The 19,474-nt window shown below is 48.6% G+C and overlaps 1 protein-coding gene across 5 annotated transcripts in view; it reads right to left on the reverse strand.

Annotated features, from left to right (window-relative positions):
• TNIK (TRAF2 and NCK interacting kinase) overlaps positions 1 to 19,474 on the reverse strand; it is a 148,158-nt gene that overhangs the window by 32,237 nt on the left and 96,447 nt on the right. For 4 of the 5 annotated variants that reach the window (XM_064385234.1, XM_064385236.1, XM_064385232.1 and 1 more), the window contains exons 9-15: positions 19,238 to 19,316; positions 15,101 to 15,276; positions 13,443 to 13,509; positions 12,414 to 12,618; positions 4,324 to 4,434; positions 3,774 to 3,860; positions 2,282 to 2,482 (exon numbers count right to left, since the gene is read on the reverse strand). In XM_064385234.1, the coding sequence (XP_064241304.1) occupies positions 2,282 to 2,482; positions 3,774 to 3,860; positions 4,324 to 4,434; positions 12,414 to 12,618; positions 13,443 to 13,509; positions 15,101 to 15,276; positions 19,238 to 19,316 (926 nt within the window). The remainder of the gene's footprint in view (positions 1 to 2,281; positions 2,483 to 3,773; positions 3,861 to 4,323; positions 4,435 to 12,413; positions 12,619 to 13,442; positions 13,510 to 15,100; positions 15,277 to 19,237; positions 19,317 to 19,474) is intronic. The other variant, XM_064385233.1, reaches the window with a different exon arrangement.

Consider the following 19,474-nt stretch of genomic DNA (forward strand, 5'->3'; position numbering starts at 1 on the left):
CAACGGGAGCTGCTAATTACAGGACCACAGCTCAGAGTGCTCATGCCACATCCCTGGCTGGATCACCAGAGGGTCCCAACATCATCTCCAAAAAGGCCCAAATAGTCCATAATTATAAGAGATGTGCCTGGAAAAACAGGGCAGATCTAGGACACATCCCAAGTTAGCTTCCAGTGGATAACCCTGGGTAACAAGAAGTAGAAGGGGCAGCAGAAGGGAATGTGCATCCATGCGTTTTGGCAGGACTATCTGCTCAGACTGTTTCGTTCAGCATCAAGAGAAATCCTTGACTGTGCTCTGAGGAAGCTGTGAGAGATGCAGCACAGGCTGGTTCCTCACCCAGAGCTCTGTCATCACCAGTCCCTTAACCAGGGGATGCAGGGACACGACCACAGGGTGAGTGGCCACAGCCTCACTCTGATGCTTTATCCCACTCCTGCAGGGTCTTGGGGTCACCCTGTGAAAACCAGTGAGGTGGGAAAATGTGTGTAAAAAGGAGAGGTGTGAGAAGCAAAGACAGGCACAGTGTGAGGAGGGCTCAGCCGTGGTGATCAAACTCCTATGAGAAAAGACTTGAGACCAAAAAAGCACAAAAACAAGGGCAGTATGGGATATAATGCAAAATCCTCAGGAAATATCCAAATAAGCTTTGCACAGCCTCCAGAAACTGTAGGCTGGGCACCAGACTTGTCTTTTCATTGTTCCCACAGGAAAACAAAGTCTCAATATTTCTGTTAAATTAGCATGCATGGGTTGGGTATGGAAATTGCTAAACTATAGCAGAAACCATGGTGGGCTCATTAAGTATCAGCACAAATCTATCTGTGGAGCCAGCAAAGGTGGGCCTTCAATATATGCAGCAAAGTACCTGAATGGTGTTAAAAGTAGGACTAAACAGAAGATAAAACAGGATGGAGGCAAGAGGAGTAATCCTGGGAGATTCCCAAGGGTGCTTTGCTGAGGCACTACATCAAACTACTGCTCCCAACAGCAGAAAGATGCCCCAGCTTGGAGCATTTAATTAGAAACCAGACAGAGTGACACAGGTAAGGAATAAATGGTTTGGAGAGCTAATTGGTGGAAGCTGGAGAAGTTCCCCAACAACAGGAAACCTCACCTTCCCTATGATTTTGGCAAAGGGTGAGAGGCCATGTTCTGCTTCTCTTATTAACACTGTGCAGTTCCCAATGTCCTGCTTCCAGAGACAGCATCAAAAAGATGCCAGCCCCATGAAACAGAAGAAGTGGGCCTTTGTGTTTGAAAGGGAAAGCTAAATCCAGCACTTTTCTCCTTCATCCCGGACAAAAAAAAAATAATTCCTTTTTACATATCTTTGGTAAAGTTTTGAAGACAGTGCCAGAAATACTTAAGCAATATTCTAGAGGGTTTACTTAAAACAATAAGGCAATAAAATACAGAGTTTATTCCCTTTTCCCTTCCCACTACCCACTCTCAGCACCCCATTAGGTGGACAAGAGTGTCCCAGTTCTGCACAAAGCTGCAGAGGCACCACCCAGGTGGAAGCCTCTCCCACCAGAGGCAGCTCAGCATATCTGGAACACCTCATCTGCAATCCCACTTAGCAAACCTCTTCTTTCACTGAAAGGGATGGAGGATGATGATGCAGAAAAATTAGAAAAATTAATAGCAAGAGCAGGCACCAGTCTTACTGGAGTCACCAGAAAGAGATTAAGGAGAAAGAGTATCAGCACATGGTCCTGAATCTGCACTGCAGACAATGCATGTCTTAATCTTTTCAGGACTATTCAGACTAGCAATAATTAATATTCAAGATCTCCCAACTATTACAATCCACTCTTTTTGCCTCAGAGAAAGAATCAGGAAAGAGCAACCCCAAGGGATACAGCCCTGAGCCTGGGGGAAAAGCTGTGCAACCCCTGCCTATGCAGAATTAGGGCTCAGCAAAGAACCTCACAACCATCACCCTCTGCATTCACCCCTGACCCCTGCAGACTCGTGGATATGCCAGGAAGGAGAATGAGGAGATGATCTTCAAGGTCCATTCCAACCCCTTAATTGAATTCTATGATTCTATATCCACAAGCCTACAGACAGGGTAGGGATTCACTCTCCTCACATGCCCTCATGGAAAAACCTCCCCATTTCTACAAACACAGACACACTGCACCGAGCTGAGAGTGCTCCCAGCACAGCTGATGGCATCTCCTGCATCCCCACCCTGTGCAGATCAATGCTGTGCATTTCAGACCCAGCCCTGCGGATACACACGAGCACCACCATCCTCCCTGCTCTCCCTTACCTCCTTGGCCCACGCTGGCTTCTCGCTGGCATTTATCCCTTCTTTGTAATGGTAGAGGGGTTTCTTCTCTGCTGGCCTCTGGTCCTGGCGCTGCTGCTGCTGCTGCTGCTGCAGGGACACCAGGTAGTCCCTCTCCTGCTGGAGCTGCCTCTGCAGCCTCTCCGCCTGCCGCTGCTCCTCCAGCTGCTTGCGCTTGTACTCCTGCCCAGAGAAAACACAGTGACAAGGTGCCCAGCCAGCCTGAAACCTGCAGATTTATCTGTTTGGGTCAACAATGGGGCCTGAGCATCTGAAAGGCTGTTTTCTGGCAGAGCTCGCTGATTTGAAAGACTTTGGGGACTGAGCTGTAAAGCATCCCCAAGGAGAGCGCAGAGCCAGCGAATTCAGAGTTGTGACTCTGCCAGTGATGCTTTGCAGCCATGAACTGCCCTCACATCACCCATTCCTGCCCCGTTTGGTAGGAATGGGGGATTTGAGTGCTGCCTTGTCACGGAAATTCTGCCAGACCCACTGAGGGCTGATGTTTGCTTAGGAGTTACCATTGACTTTGCCCAGGTTTTTCTGGATAGAAAAAAAAGGATCAATTCAATGAGGTGCCAAACATCACCTGGTCAAGATGGGGCTCAGAGTAACCTGGTCTAGTGGAAGGTGTCCCTGCCCATGGCAGGGGGTTGGAAAGAGATAATCTTTAAGGTCCCTTCCAACCCGAACCATTTCATGATTTTTATGGTCAGACAAAACCCAACTGAAGCCAACTCCTCTGTAGGACCAATTAATTGATCCTGGAAAGAGCCAGATGCAAAGCCAACTGTGTGATCTTTCTGAATCCCTACAGCTCTATGAGTTTAAAGGATTAAATAATTTTGAGAAGTCTTTTAAAAGGTAATGGCTTCTGTGATGGCTTTTGTTTTTCCTAAATAAAATAGCAAAACAAAACAAAAAAACAACCCTGTAGATTAAAAGAAAATTCAGTATGAGTAACAGACAGCTACCAGCAGTAAAAAGGATAACTCAAACCCAAATTAAATAAAAAAGAGGACATCTAGAATGCAAACAGCACACAAGGGAATAGACTGTTCTTGCAAGGAAACGGAAACAAAAGCTTTCACTTAGAACATGAAGAACAGCATGGCACGGTGGGTTTGATGGATGCAGGCACACAACAGCTCAAACACACCCCAACATGCTGCAAACAGCCTCCAAAACTTCACAGCAGCAACCAGGGATGCTCCTCTCAGGAGGACACACACACACACACGCCAATGCTGCGGAGGGACGCGATGAGAGCCGTGCTCCATGAGGGGAGCCAGCCCCGAGCAGAACGGGGGATCCAGGCATGCTGCAGCCATGGAGCGGGACAGGAGGCTCCAGGTAGGGTGGTGACAGCCGTGTCCCCCACGTCTGGGCATGTCAGGAGGCACTGGGGGGACACGGGCGCATGCGGACACGACAAGGGCAGAAAGCGGCAAGCGTGGCCGTGGCCTCCATTTACCAGAAGTAGCGCCTGCTCCTGCAACAACTGCTGCTGCAGGATCTCTAACTGTCTCTGCTCCTCCTCTAACTGTCGCCTGATGTACTCCTGGAGGCATGGGCAGCAAGGATCAAAGGAAAAAGAGAGAGAAGGTAAAAGAGCCAGTAATTCCGGAGAGGAAGGAGAATGAGGTGGGCGCCCACATCCGCCCCGCCCAAGTGATCTGATCAATCAGCCCTGGCACCCTCCATCCCTGCCAAAGAGCCCAGGATGTCCACCACTCTACAAGAATGGAAACCACTGGGAAATGGCAAACGCTACCCAAAAATAACAAAAAATCTGACCCCAACAACAAGCAGGCGTGGAAAACCTGCACCAAGTGCCTTCACATCTGTGGGCCAGCAAGTGGATCCACACAGAAATAAACAACAGCAGTGAAAGCGACACACACAATGTTAACAATTAAGCAATTTGCTCTCAAGTGGCAAAACGTGAGTGTTCACAAGAAGATCTCTGACTGGAGGCAGAGGGATCCGTGCTGAAGGCTTTGGCCCCACTGCCACGCCGTTACCTGCTCGTGCTCCGCGCGCCGCCGCTCCTCCTCCCGCCGCATCTGCTCCTCGTAGTGCCGGCGCTGCTCCCGCTCCTGCTGCTTCCGCAGCTCCTTCTCCCGCCTCTGTTGCTGTGGGGGGCAGGAGGTACCGCTCAGCATCCCCATCCCTCTCCCCAGGAGCTCAAAGTCCTTTTTCTCATAGTTTTTGGGGTGTCGCCTTGCCCACAGACCCAGAGCGCTCCCACCCATCCAAGGAGATGCCTTGCCAGCAGCCTGGTCCATTGGGTGGTAGAGAAACTCCTTGATCCCACTCCATCCTCACACACTCTGGTGTTTGGCACTGGCTGTGGAGAACCCACAGCATCCTCCCAGCAAGAACCAGATCATTTCTTCTCCCACCTGCAGATGAAGCCATGGGGGCAGTGCATGGTCCCCAATTCCCAGCATGGCCAACCAGGTGTTAATGAGGCCTCGGACACCTGGCAGCTACACGAGCTCATCACCTACAGATAACACACATCTCAGCCCCAAACCCACCCAGGAGGATGAGGGAGAGAGATAGGGAACTTACTGCCTATTCAGAGGGAAATGCATCCCTCTTTATGTTTGCTGAGACCAGAAACCAACAAGGAAGACTCAAAATCCAAGGGTTTTTCCTTTTTGAAGCACCAAACCAGCAAGATGGGACTCCCCTTGCTATTCTCAAGTCATGCCTGCCCCACTCCCTCCTGGGTGCATCCCTGCCTGCTCCACTCTGTAGCACAGCAATCCAGGGAGTGCTGGGGTGATGACAACCCACAGCCTGCTGTGAGTCACCCTGGGCGCACCTGCAGCCCCCACACGCCTGCTTTTACCCCAGCCTGACTCCTCCAGCTGCCTAAACCATGCCGGGAGCAGGGGCTGGCAGCGAAGTGCTGCAGTGCTGCACAGGCTGCTCGCCAGGGCAGCCCTCACTGCAGCATCCAGCATCGGCAGAGGGCACTCAAATGCCGGGACTGGCTGCGGAGCTGCCTGCCCTGACTCCATCATCTCCATCATCTCCTGCTGCAGCCACACGCCAAAGGGAAGCACTCGCCGAAGCAAAAACCTGGTTCTTCTTTCTCCTTTTTTTTTTTCCTGTGTTTTTTTTCTCTGCCGTTGCCGACACTCGGTGGCTGAGCAGGCTGCAGTGGGAATTCTGTCACTGGAGAAGCTTGGCACTGCCATGCACTCACTAAATCGTGGGGAGGGCTGGAGCCAGCAGCTGAAGAGCTGGCTGAGCATTCCAGAGACCAAGATGCCTCCGTGTGAAACTGCTGCTCTGCAGGAACCTGCACTGCATACACTGATTTAGAATCGGTATCTGCCTGTAGATACCTATAGAGATACTGTATTTTCCTCCATATTCTATATATTTGTGTCTCTGTGGAGATACACATCTAAGGATATCTTTACAGACATATATCCATGGAGATAAATCTATCTACAGATTGTAACAAACATTTAAAGATCCCAACATTTCCATCAGGAGCCACTGCCTGTCCTGCTGCTGCCTCCTCACCCCCAGGTAACATCCACATGGACTCCAATGATTTCCCTGAGCTGCAGCACAGCTTTAGTGCCACCTATAGCAATATTTACCAGAGCTGCTCCACTTGCCTCAGGCAAGGAAAAACTGCATCCAACCTGAAATAACCTGCCAGCTCCAGACACCGGTGTGTCCCACGCCAGGCACAGGCACTGGCACTGCCCACGTAGGCAGGGGATGCATGTGCTGCTCCCTGTGCACGCCTGTCCTCGCTGGCAACAGGGGAATGTGGGGCTGGGTGCAGCTTTTGGGACTCTGCAACAGAAATTGCAGAGGGCTCACCACCAGGACACGGTCACTCTGCAGCATCCTGGTGATATATTGGATTTCTTGGCTTTGCCAGTGCTCCCTGACCCCCTGAGGTGATGGTCACTGCTCCCATGACCTCTGAAGCACAGATCTTCAGACTAACGTGTTGAATAAATGCTACCCTGAGCTTCCAGTCCCAGTTGTGCCACACTGGTTTTGGGGTGGGTTTTAATGGCTGCAATTTTTAGTTAAACTATCATGCTGCTGAATAAAGCGCATAACGCTTGTGTAGGCTGGGCTTGGCTGGCAGGAGGCAAGGCCCTGTATACCACAGCTATTTCTTAAATAAAAATCACCCAATGGTGATGAAATGGTCTTCATTTCCAATCTAGCAGGCAAACAAATCCAAATCCTTCCAAAGAAGGAGGCAAAAGCGATTTTGTCAAGGAGGGAGTAGCACGCCATCCTTCCTGGGTACCATGTGTCCCAGTGGGCTTGCCTCCCTTCTGGTCCCTTTCCTTCCAGGCACCATCTCACCACCAGCCTTCTAAAAGCCTATTTAACTCCAGGAATGAGAATTGAGGCCCACAGGGACCACTTTCCTTCAAAGCCAGGCCTGATGCTTTTTGGGTACTTAAAGGTCCCCTGGACCCTGCTGCAGGCAGGCTCTTGGGGCTGAGGCTTCAAGCAGGATCCAGCACACTCATTTATGGAGGCCAGCAGCGCAGCACTCCCCTCCAGCTCCACAGCACGTTTGTCAGGTCACATTATAAGCAGGTCATTTGTCATGGCAGCATTACCAGCACCTTCAGCTGAGCACTGCAGCCCAGCAGAGCAGGGCTCAATCAGCTGCCTTCCCTGCATGGCCCCGCTGCAGCAGCTGGCAAACATCTGGAGAGGACCTGGTACTGCAGTGGGCAAAGCCTCCAGCAATGCCCCCGTCTCCCCAGGACTAGGATGATGTGGACCATTTTTGAAGGAGGGATTTGGATCAGGGAGATGCAGCTGAAAACAAGTGCATGTAGAAACAGAAAAGGAAAAAAAAACAAACCAAAACCAAAGACTCAAAGATCTCTCTTTCCTTGCCTCCTTTTCTCCCTCTTTTCTGACCTCTCTCTCTCACTGCAAGAGCACACTTCCCACATTTCTCCAAGCCTGAAACTACCGTGTGTATTTACACTATCCAGATCCATTATTCATGCAAGGCAAGAGCACCAATTAATTAGGACTGCATTTATATAACTCTGCAGGTAAAGCTATATGTAGCCGCTTGTAAGCCAGAGCAGGATATTATTTGCACTGCACCAGATATGACAGGCTTTAAATATTGATGAGAGAAGACACACAAAGGCAAAACCTCTGGTGGGGAGGCCCTTGGAGGCCTGGCATGAAACAAGGACTTCAAAGAGCAAGCTCACTTTGCTAGATCAGACACATCCTGGGCTAAGAGCAATGAGAGAGCTGCAGCTGCCCCCTGAACCCCCTGAGCTCACAGAGGCATTGACACTTGCAAGAAGAAGCTCCTGGAAACCCTGGCTTGCTGCTCCCAAACACCAGCATGAGCCAGGAAAGAAGTGGAAGGGGAATTCCAAGTGACAAATGAAAACAAATATTCTAGGTGGTTGCGTTGTTGTGACAGGCTCATTTATCTGAGCCACCAGGGAAAGAGTGACTGTGGCTGGAACATCATCTTTTCTGACACACCAAGCACTGGAGCATGGAGAGGTGTTTCCCACTGGTGGAGAATCTGGGTCAGAACTTCCCACTGTGGCAAACAGGGATCTGATTTGCTCTGAACCACTGCAGAGCTTTTATTCAGGATCACCATGAAGGGATGCCCCATGCAGGACGAATCTCATGCTTCAGAAACTGTGAGCCCTACATGCTTCCTGACCAAAGAGAAATGAGAGAGACGTGAGGTGTAGCTCATACCTGCACTGCAGGAGCTGCTGTAACACAGCTCTCCCTGGAAATGGGTGCAGGAATGCTGCTGGGACCACTGCAGTGTCCCCCTGCACCACACAACTATGAGGGGGGCTGCCATCTTAATGGCAAGGTTCCTACAAGCTATAGGAAAACTGTACATGCAGAAGAAAATAACAAACCACCATTTTAGATAACCTAAATTTAACTACAACTAATTGCTGAATTTTTTTTAATTGCTTTTTAAGAGCTTCTAGTCGATGGTGCTCTGCTGGTTAACATTTACAGGAGCTTCAGCAATTTTTTATCCCTTGAACATTCAGCTCTGTAACTGCACTAACTGGAACCTCAAATGAAAACAGCAAGATGCTTAGATCTGCCTTGTACATTCCCTGTAATGATCTGACCTTCATTTTATACCTAGAATGGACAAAAATCCACAGTTTGGCAGAAAAATGAGGTTATGTAAAGCCCTCTCTGACTCCATCTGCCCACTGCTGCCAAGGGGTCTGCACAGAGATTTGTCTTGCAGGATCCCTAAAGCTCCTGACCCCAGGATGTGTTATTCCTACAGCTCAGCTGGAGTTTTGGTGGTTAAACCAGTGCATCAAGGCTCATTCTGTGCCAGCAACAAATGGAAGGCTGATTAGGGAACTATATATATCTAATATATGTATATATAGGGAAAAATTAAAATATATTCAAGCCTATTCACCCTTCTGCATGACACAAACATTTTCTGCAGTGCTGTTGGATCTATTGATATTTAATTTCCTAATTTGAGGGTTAGTTCTGGTGCACATTTTGAATTCATGAGACCAACTTTCTATACGAGGGAAAACAAAGCTGCAACTCTGCTCCTATGAAAGTCCCGGTTTCAAAGCTGGCTTGGGCATTTTTACTTCCACTGCAATTAAAGACAGCTGCAAATCTAAATCTCTTTGGCTGCCTGGAAGAAGATTCAGCCCCAGAGAAGGAAATTGGTCAGCTCCTGAAAAAGGAGACCCAAGTGTCCAACAGATGCAAGGAGACACGCAAAGGATGGCAGCAAGGTCTCGAGGGCACCAAGAAGGCCATAAAGAGACCACCAGAAGACCTCCTCACTTGGCTTTTTTCCATATGCATTTGATGTTATTGTTAGAGCAACACCAGGAGATGGTGGATTTCCCCAAAAAAGCCCTAACGTGGGAGGTACTTTGTGAGAGGTTCAGAAATCCCCATTTAGGAAGATCAAGGTGACAGAAAAAATGCAATTCTTTCATTGTGAGCTCTGTTAAATGAGACATGAGAAAGGGTAGGAGCTCTACCCCTGCATTGGAAAACCACTAAACAAACCTCCTGAAGGTCTGCACTGGCAGAGGAATGGACCAGTTATCCCACTAAGGCCTTTCTTCAGCTCTTTTGCTGTGCATCTCCTGTACAAATTAACTCCAGGCATTTCTGAGCTCGGCATCCTACATCAATCCTTCTGGAGCTGCACTTGGTCCCAAATGCCAACTCACTCCCTCAGCCTGGACACCTCCACGGCATCTTATGAGTAGGAGCTCTTTCTGTAAACACAGTAATATGTTTGGCAGCTTGAACAGGCTGACTTAGGAGACCCAAAAGCCACCAGCTCCAAGGGTTTATTTGTCCCGGCTGCTCTACTGTGTTTTAAAGGTCAAATTTATTTTGAAAACACAGTAATCTGAGTCTTCCACTGGTCTCTTCCCCCAGAGATCTGCTGGTACCAGTGCTGCCTGCTGGAGGCACACCCCATCTTAGTCAGACCATAAAGTAGCATGGAAGAAATCCTGTTCCCATTAACCAAAATAACTCCCTGGCCAAGAGTCATTAAGGAAAGTTAGTGCAAAGCTGGTGTAGGAAAAAGCAGAGAGGCCCAACAGCAGCAGCCTGGCTGGAGCAGCACTCCACACCCATGCAGTGTGCTGGGAGCCTCGGGACAGCCACACCAAACTCAGCACAACTGTGACAGCTCCTGGTGGCCACCTCTGTCTGCCCATCAGAGGCTTCCTGCCCCAAAATACCCAGGAAGGGCAAAGACCAAACTATATCCAAACCACATTTCATCAGCAGCAGCGATGAAACTTCATTTGCTGATCTCTGCACTTACAGATTTTCTGGGTTTGCAGATTCAGGGCACCTTGCAGCTGGCAAAGCCACAGCCAGCCATGCTGGGGAGCATCTGTCCTCACCACCGCCACAACCCACCACGTTTGCAACAGAAGGTCTGTACCTCTTTCAAGGACTCCAGCTTTAATCCTCACCATAGCAACTCAGCTGCTCCTTGCCACGCCAACGGTGTCTACTGGAGAGCAGAGCTCATTTCACTCTGTGGCTGGATGCAGGTGAAGCTAAGCCTGGCCAGATGGACCTGAGGAAATGGGCACTTGAGAAGATGCTGGGGCTACCACAGCTGCCAGCTGGCCCCAGCATCTGCTCTGATCCTGGCTGAGCCCGTGGGACAGATCACATCGGGGGGGCAGAGGATGCTCTTCAACCACAGCCCCCCTGCCTTTCCCCACTCCTCTGACATGGCAGGAGTTGCAAACACCTCTTGGCCAGCTTTGCTCCAGCACAACCCCCTTTCCACTGAGATCCAAAAGCTGTAAGGCAGCTGGGAAGAAGGCAGTGGGTGAAGAAGCCCAAAGGGGCTGTTCCAAGCCATTAGAAAAGGCATTGGGTTTAAATGCTGGCTATGGTGGCATTAACATTTAATGACTTGGGGACAGAAGGGAAACTGGCAGAGCCCAGGGGACTGAGCACAGCCCAGCCCAGCCAGGCAGCAGCTCTAGCTCAGGGCAGAGCTCTCCTGCTTAGCAAAGGGATTAGTCCTCCATTCAAAACCTGCCTGGGAAGCAGCAAAGAGAGAACAATTTTCTTCTGTGTGAAGAGAACATATTAATACTGCAGCAAGCATTGTATTTGTTACAGGATTGCAGTTAATCTGGTGTCTGCTTTTATTCTGCTGTTGTTCTGCTCCTGTACTGCTTGCAGCAAGCAGGCTGGGACAAAGGCAGAACCAGGCCTCCTTACAAGAGTCCTCACAAACATCCACTGGGGCAGGGGATTTTGGGGTGCATCTATGTGCAAACCTTGTCCTCTCCCAAAGCAGCTTGCCAGCCTTGGGATGGGTGCAGGGCTCTAGCAAAGCCTGACCTACAAAGTATTGAATACTCTGTGCTCTGACAACAGACAGACCTACATATTTACCAGACTGAAAAAATGCTGTGCCTGGGATTTGCCTTTGTTGATTTTTGCCCTGGAGGGGCTCAGAGGACCACCCCGAAGAGAGGCCATACCATCACCATCACCACCATCAGCTGCCTGAAATTCCTTCCTGTCTGTGTCCCTGGCCTGAGGCATTACTCAGTACAGGGAGAGATTGGTGACCAGAGCAACAGACCTCTTGCTCATGCAAATTAAGGGGGTGGGTGCCCTAACAGTCCATTTACTGAAAATCCTTTTATCAGAAATACTGGTGACCTCTTCAGAAAGCTAATTTAATGACCCTCAACCTATGAACCCTTCAATGAGTCACTTGGGTTGAGTTCAGAGCAAGGCAATGGGTGTATTTTTGAAAGACCCCATCAAAAACCCCAAGAGACAGGGAAAAGCCCCTTTATTTTTTGGTGAACTTCAATGAGCTAAAACAAAAGCCAGCATTTCTTCCAGAGCACATGGCCAGGCTGAGCAGCTCAGGGACACCCAAAGTCACAAGGTCAAATCCTGCAGCTGGATTTTAAATGGGGTGGATAATTTTAAGACCGATTGCATTTGTGGCTGGTATGTTAAGACAAGGGTAATGAAATCTTATCCTTCGGGGCACATATGGATCATTGCACAAGTCAGGCAGGCACCTGCCCCTCGCCTGCAAGAGAAATTGTAATTGGCAGGGACTGTAAGACTGAAGTTGAAATTATGGATTAAATGGGACACAAATGGCACATGGATCCACGGACAGGGCAAATTGGGCTTTTCAGCTTCTTTTCAACTGTAACAGTCCACAGGAGCAAATAACCATAATGAACTTGACAGATGCTGGAGTGCCCACCTCGACTGAGTCACCCCAGTCACGGGCTGACTCTGCTCAGTAGTTCCAGGGACCCCTTTAGGTTTGGAATTCCAGGGGTTTATTTACAGCAAACCAGTTCTATTACCTTCCCAAAAGCTGGCAACAATTGGCTGTGGTGGGGAGAGTGGCTGGAGGTGGCTGCACCAAAAGGACGAGCAGAGAGGCTTGACCAGTGTAACAAAACATTTGGCATTACCGACTGGAGAGGTCAGCGCGTGACCTTCAACCAGGCTGAGAACAGCCCCTTGGGACCTGCTGCTCCACCCAAAAACCAGCTCACCCCTGGCCAGTTACCTCCTCCAGCCTCCTCCTCTGCTCCTTCTGCTCCTCGATGCGCTTCTGCCGCTCGGCCAACAACTGCCGCTTGTGCTCCTCGTTCTCGCGCTGCTGCTGCTCCAGCTGCTGCCGCCGCAGCGCCTCCGAGCGCTCCTTGTTGGCCAGCTGCAGCCGCAGGAAATCCCGCCGCAGCGTCGACTCCCCGGGCAGGTTCAGGATGGAGCTGCACACAGGAGAAGCATCAGGGAAGATCCCCCTCCCTGCAGGCTTCAGCCTCTTGCTGCTGTGTGGTTTTCCAGCGTGGCCCCTCTCCCCTCCATCCCAACAGCATCCGAGCGCCCGACGGAGCTCGGGCAGCAGTGGGTGGAGGGATGAGGGCCTGCAGGTGCCAGAGCTTTGCTCATGGCTCATCGGTCATTTACTCACTGTAAATGGAATGGTTTCCTTTACATTAAGTTTCTAACCAGAGCCTCTGGTGCTGCAGTGGCTGGCACACACTATATTTAGCTGTGCACAAAGCACATTTAGCATGAATCATTGCCAGCTATTAAAATACTACATTATCTCAGAGAAATAATGGAATAACCTGATACTAATTACAACAGCTCTGAAAAATGTCAGCAAAGAAAGTTCCAGCCCCACAGTGCTTGCAGCAGCAGCACCTGGGAGGTTTCATGGTGAAAAATTACATGGAAACAGGGAGTTAGTTACACTTGGATGTAAAGAACTACATTTTAAAGAATTTTAAAATTTCACCTCACATTTTTCGACATCTCAATATCCACATTCCCATGACAGCACCATGTCGTGCTGCAGATCCCACAGCAATGGGGTTTTCTTCCCCAGCTTTTGGTTAAGGTGGTCCAGAGCATCAGTTTATACCCACGCACCACCCGGCAGCAAGAATTCCCTCTGCTCTGCCAGGGAACAGGACTCTGTGCTCAGAATGTCCTTTTTCATTTCCAGTTCATAGGAGCCCATAATCCAAGCTGATTTTACACAGAGCTAAAAGGGATGTAAGGGCACAAATGAGATGCTGATTCTTACCTTGGCTCTCCAGAGTCGTTTTCCTCCTCCTCCTCCTCACTTCCACTGTACTCGTACTCTGTCTCATCTAGGAACAGAATTGCTCATCAGTGCCCTTTGCTGGACTCATTTGTTTTTCCAGTGGCTGCAAACCCCAGAGCTCTGAAGGCAGAACAGCCAATTCTCTTTACCTTGCATGACCAAGAATAAGCAGCATTACTGCTCTGCATTTTGTGGTTTTATGGGGCCCACAAGGCCAGGGAAGCACCAGCACAGTGGGCAACAGCCCTGACAACCACAGCCCCTTGATGTAAAGATGGGAGTGTCCACAAAATAAGAATTTATCCCCAAATGCCAGTGACCCCCTTCTTCAGGATGGTTCTGCAACAGGAGGTGCATCACCAGCTATTGGAGCCACAGCCACAGGAAGGTGGGATTTAACCAAGGCTCTGAAGGCACCAGCTCATCTTTCCCTAAACATATGCTCTTCCTATGCAAATCCATGTAATTTCCAGGCAATGAAGATATCTACATAAAAGCTCACTGCAATGTTGTGTTACATGCTGCAATTTCTGTTGGGATATCATCTTTATCGGATGAAGGGAATTATAGTCAAAGAAAGGCTTGCATTTATCCAATTACTCTCCATCTCTAGGGTCCAACCTTCATTTGCCAGACTAAACACATTTAATACTTCACTGGGATCCCATTTTATTGTTTTGATTGTAGTGAAATCTATTACAAGGGGCTGGAAGGTACGCATGAAAAATTAATTCTGCTACCAATAAGAAGAGAAATAGCAACATATTAATTTGCTGGATTCTACAAATGAGCTTTCAAATTAAAATTCAGTTCACAAGCAGCTGAATACTTTAACAAGTTTTTTCTGCTATCTGATCTTTCTTGCAGAGGACTTTGATAGGGCCTGGAGAGTTCACTGAAAACATTCAGTTTAATGGGTTATTCCTAGTCAGTGGGATTGCTTTGGGGCAAGGGTCTTATCTGGATGTTCGTTTGCACAGCTCTGCTCTTTGCTGGTGCTGCAGGGATGTCACGTAGATCAACACACTTGGCATGAAATACGTGAGCTGGGGAAAATTCAGCTTAGCAGCTTCACCCTCCCACACGCCAGCACGGATCTATGCAAACGTAAATTTTATACACACGCTTTAATGAATCAAAGCTTAGATGTTCCATGTGGAAATTACCACCTGGCCTAAAAATGGCATCACTTTTCATTAGGAAAAAAAAATAATTTAAAAACACTGATTAACTCTAATGACAGTCACCTGTCTGCTTTGCAGGAACACCCATTGTTTAGTTACAGGTATTTATTTTCATTTCAAAGACTGAGAGGAATCAAACCAAACAAAACAATCTGTCCCCAAAACCACATGAAGGCCTACACCCATTGAATTTAACGAGACTGCAAACAACCTCAGCCATCTGAGTAAGGGGAACTGGTACTGAGACCATGGGCAACCCAGACCTTTTTGTCTTCCCTCTTTTCCCCATAAGCTTCACCTGCCTGGACGTGCCCTGGTCTGCACTAGGCATCCCCAAGCACATGGCAGAGCTCACAGGTTGCCCAGACAGGGATATCTGAGCACATGGCAGAGGTTGAGGACTGCTCAGAGCGCTTTTCATTCTCCACCAACCCTCCTCTCTGCTCCACTGACCTTTCTCTCCTCGCTTCTTTTTAGTCCTGTCGATGTGGTCCTTGAGCTGGATGCGGACCTGCCGCTCGTTGGGCTGGTCTCGGATGAAGGGGTGCTTCATCAGCTGCTCCGTCGTTGGTCTCTGGCTGTGGTTCTTCACCAGGCAGCTCTCAATGAAGGACTGAAACTTTTTAGACCTGGTCAAGAACAGGGAAGGAAGGCACAGAAGTAACAGGTAAATGTATCGATTCTCATGTTAGAAAGTTTGAGAAGATTTTTCTCAGTTCTTGCTCATTATCCCAGAATGCTGGGAAGCATCAGTATGGCCAGAGAATCACCAAAGCAAGATGTCACTAATGGTACCCAAGAAAAAGCAAAGGAGTGCTCCTGCTCCATTCCCTCTGAACCTGTGAAACTGCAGGTAGAAACAAGATACCACACAGATATAAGCACAATGCCTGAGTGGATGGTTTCTCATATTTTATAGCCCCCCAGGCAGTGTTTCAAGAGATGAATCTTTGTGAAGCTGAGTGGGACAAGCTAGGTTTAATTTTCTTTTTTTAGATTGAAGTCCCAACATTGCAGGGCTTGGTAGAGCTCAGGCAACCTTTGGGTGAGGCTGCTGCCTGCAGGCTCTGTCAGCAGCATCAAAACCCACCAGGGCTGGGGGGCCAGCAGGTCCCAGCCCCCTGATCCAAGAGACTGGGACATGCTCTTTTGATAGAGATGGGAACAGAGCCCTGCCCTCCTCCCTGCCCACAAAGTTACACCCAATCTCAGCTAAAACAGTTTCAGCCAAATCTTTAATAAACAAATTTGTCTTAGTCTCGAGTGCTGCATATCCAAAGTTTTCCTGGAACTAATTTCACCACATTATAAACTCAAGAGAACAGGGATTTACAAGGAAGGAAAATGTTGACAGGCTACTGTAGTCTATGTTGTTTTAGCAAATAAGAAAATGAATATAAATTAATGTCAGAAGCCAACAGATACTACAGAACTGCATTAGAAGTAAAACAATAAGCTTTCAGGGATTTTACTTTTAAGCTGTCAGACTAAAAGTGATTTATCTTTCAAGTGCTAATCCATACAATTTGAGATGCAAAAATAAAATATGCTACTGGATCCAATTAAATCTTCCCTCCAGCTCTGCTAATGAGCAAATCTGCCTTCCCCACCTTGCCTTGAGAAATGCAGTATTTCAGTGTACCCAGAAGGCACCAACAATGTGATGCTCAAAAAAAATTACACTTTTAAAATACAATTCTCCCTTGTTGGTGGGAAGCTGGAGACTCTCCAGTCCTGGATGTGTGGTCCAGAGCATGTGCCAATAGACTACAGGTGAAGTAGCTGAGAAGTTTTCCTCCAAGAAGTGATGGGATGGGGGTCCCTGTGATGCCCTAAGACACCTTTGCTGCCTGAGCAGATATGGACAGGGATTTCCCATCCACTTTCCAGCTCAGGCTGCTGCATTTCCCAAAATCTCCCTCTCCCAAACAAGCCAGCCTGTCCAGTGGCACAGTCCAGCCCTCACTGGAGCTGAAGACCAGGGCTTTCTCCCTGGCTCTGATGCAGGAGGACTCCAGCACAGGTTTCATCCCCTCCCCAGGCCCAGGGCAGCTCACCTTCCTGAAACAACACGTTCCTCCAGCTCCTGGGGTTTGCAAAGCTTAAATCAATGTTTGCAAAGCTTTTGCAGCTGCTTGGATGAGAAGTGGTACCACAGTGCAAATATCACCTCATTAACAAAGAGGTTTCATGTCTTTTACAATGCAGGGCTAGAGAAGGTTTATGGGAACAAAATCACTAAAGTTTGAGCTCATTTTGCCTGCAAACAGGGAAAGAGGAAAATAAAGCTTCATTGCTGGCTGGCTTTAATTGGGAAAGAAAATGATATACCAAAGACTTGAATTTCACAGGAACACAGCACTCCTTCAAAAGCTAGTCTGAAGATTTAGCAAGCAACAAAATTATTTTCCTCTCTGCAATTTTTATCTGGGGGGAGGCTCCCATGCCAGTGTTCTCTCTTGGCTTTCCTGACTTACCCTCAAAGGGGCTGGAGACCCTTCACTACTTTTACATGCAAGGAAAAAGATGGTCTGCCCATGTAGTGTACTTTTATTTATGTGTTGCTGTGCACAAAAGCAAGGACAAAGTCAAGTTGAACCTTCCTCCATTTTGCTTTTCTCTTGTGACCTGTGCTTGTGAAAACCAGCCCACTGACTGCCAGGAAGCCACCCCAAAAGCCTGGTCAAACATCTCCACTCTTCCTGGGATGGGCTTGCAGAATTTCAGGACTCATCCTGGCAAGGCCCAAAAACCTCCAGCTGAGAAATGAGCCAAGGACAGCAAATCTGCCCAGTGCCACATTGAAAATGCTGCAAAAATTTGCTTTCATGGAGGTTTATCTGGATCCTTTGGAGCTTTCCACTCCAATGACAGCTTGGAAGATAAACAGGGTCTGAGCTACCTGAGATACACATGTCCCAGCTCTGATGGACACCAGGGATGCCTGCTTGATCACGGAAGGGGAGCAGAGGCCAGGTCAGCACCAAGCTGCCTCTCAAAGCTGGAGTTTTATTACACTGTGGCTTCCCAGGAGATCTTCCATCAAAGCACCCAGGATGGCATCCCTGGCACAGGCAGAGCACAACTCTGGGCAGACCAAATGACCCCAGGCAGACCCCACAGGATGAGCACACCTGGCACAGCTGCCAGATGTGTGTGGCAAGGTGGTGCCCAGGAACATGCCACCTTGCACTAAGCACATCATGCAATGGCAGGGCAGGAAAATGAAATTTTATAAATATAAATTCCATCCCAGCTGAATTTTTGCCTTAAGGATATGGGGAAACATCCTGCTCAAAATGTGCTTTCATCAGCTCCCCTCTGCCTGGAGGCTGAGGGAGTCTTTGCTGAATAAACAGCACTTTTGTATGAAAAATAAACTCTCAAGTCTCACCAATCCTTTTAGTGCTGTAGGAGTAAGGATAACAAAGGAGCAGACTGGTGATCTGGCAGAAAGCAAGCACCTACACTATTTTCTCAGCTGACTAATTGTATCCTCAAAAGGTCATGCAAAGAGAGCAAGAATATCTGACACCCTCTGCAGAGCCAGCTGGGAATGGTCCCTCTCCTCCTGGCTTGGTACTGGAGCAGCTGATGATCAGGCTGACCAAACTGAGATGGCTCCTGCCAAAGCCTGGGTGAGTTTTTAGGCTGGTCCTAAAAGCCCAACACCATGCACCCAAAGCAGAGGTCTCAAAGTCCCTCTCACTCCTCTGTCAGCAATAAAATAGCTGCTGCTGTTGCCCCAAGTGTTGTCAGTACATACCATGGGCTCTTCTCCTTTTTATGGGTGTGCAATCAATAAGACATTAAGCAAAATTTAAAGGATTAAGGCAAAGCTTCCCTCTGTGAGCTCAGCCCATCTGGGAACAGGGGGCAGTGCTGTCTCTCCAACATGTGGCAGATCTTTCCTGACTAAACCACTGCTGAACCTGGGGCAGGAAAACAGCACAAACCAAAGACAAGTGTTTTTAAGGACTCCACTTCCATCAATACAGAACATACAGTAACAAAACAACATCTGGCTGGGCTTCAGGAATATTTTTCCTGTGGGTTTTTATTGGCATGCCTCACTTTCTTTCCTTTTTTCTTTTTTTTTTTCCAAAACAGTGATGTATCTTTTCCTGCAAAATTTTAAAATAAAGCCCAAACAAAGTACAAATCTCTGCATTCCTGGGCCTTCAAGATAAACCATCCTCTTTTTTTTTTTCTGGCCTGGATACATGTTTCCACTTGAGAACGGAACCTGACTGGAATGAAACAGGAGCCAAGCAAAGTGTCATCAGACTTCAGGCTGCACAAACTGCCCAGGAAAAGCCAATTCTGCACTGTGAAATGGCAGGGTGAGTGTGTTGCTCTCTCTGCACACCAAGGAAGGCCTCCATCCCATGGTGGATCCTTCAGAACAAATTTCCTCTCCATGGAAGACCAAAACCCAAAACTGTGCTCACCAGCATGAAATGCTGGAGACCATCACCAACCCCCAAAACTACATAAATACCAACACCATGTCCCCAGCGTGCCCAGCTGCAGAAGAAGACTGCTCCAGAAATGTTTTTACAGTCCCTAAAGATGGAGAAAGAAACTCACCACTTCTTAGATTTCAACCTCGGGGCCGGGTTGCGGGGGATGAGGAAGAGGGCTCTCATGGGATGCATGTCACACAGGGCTGCAATTTGTAAGAAGAGGCATTAAAAATACAGCACAGACATCCAGCTGGGAGATCCGAGCTCCCTCTGAGGCTGCCAGACCCTCGTGGCAGGATGACTGCAGCAACAACCCCCCAGAGACAACCCCCAGCCCTGGGCTCAGGTGAGGGCTGATGTC

Source organism: Passer domesticus, chromosome 11, assembly GCF_036417665.1.
Source record: "Passer domesticus isolate bPasDom1 chromosome 11, bPasDom1.hap1, whole genome shotgun sequence".
In the NCBI taxonomy this organism is placed as follows: Eukaryota; Metazoa; Chordata; class Aves; order Passeriformes; family Passeridae; genus Passer; species Passer domesticus.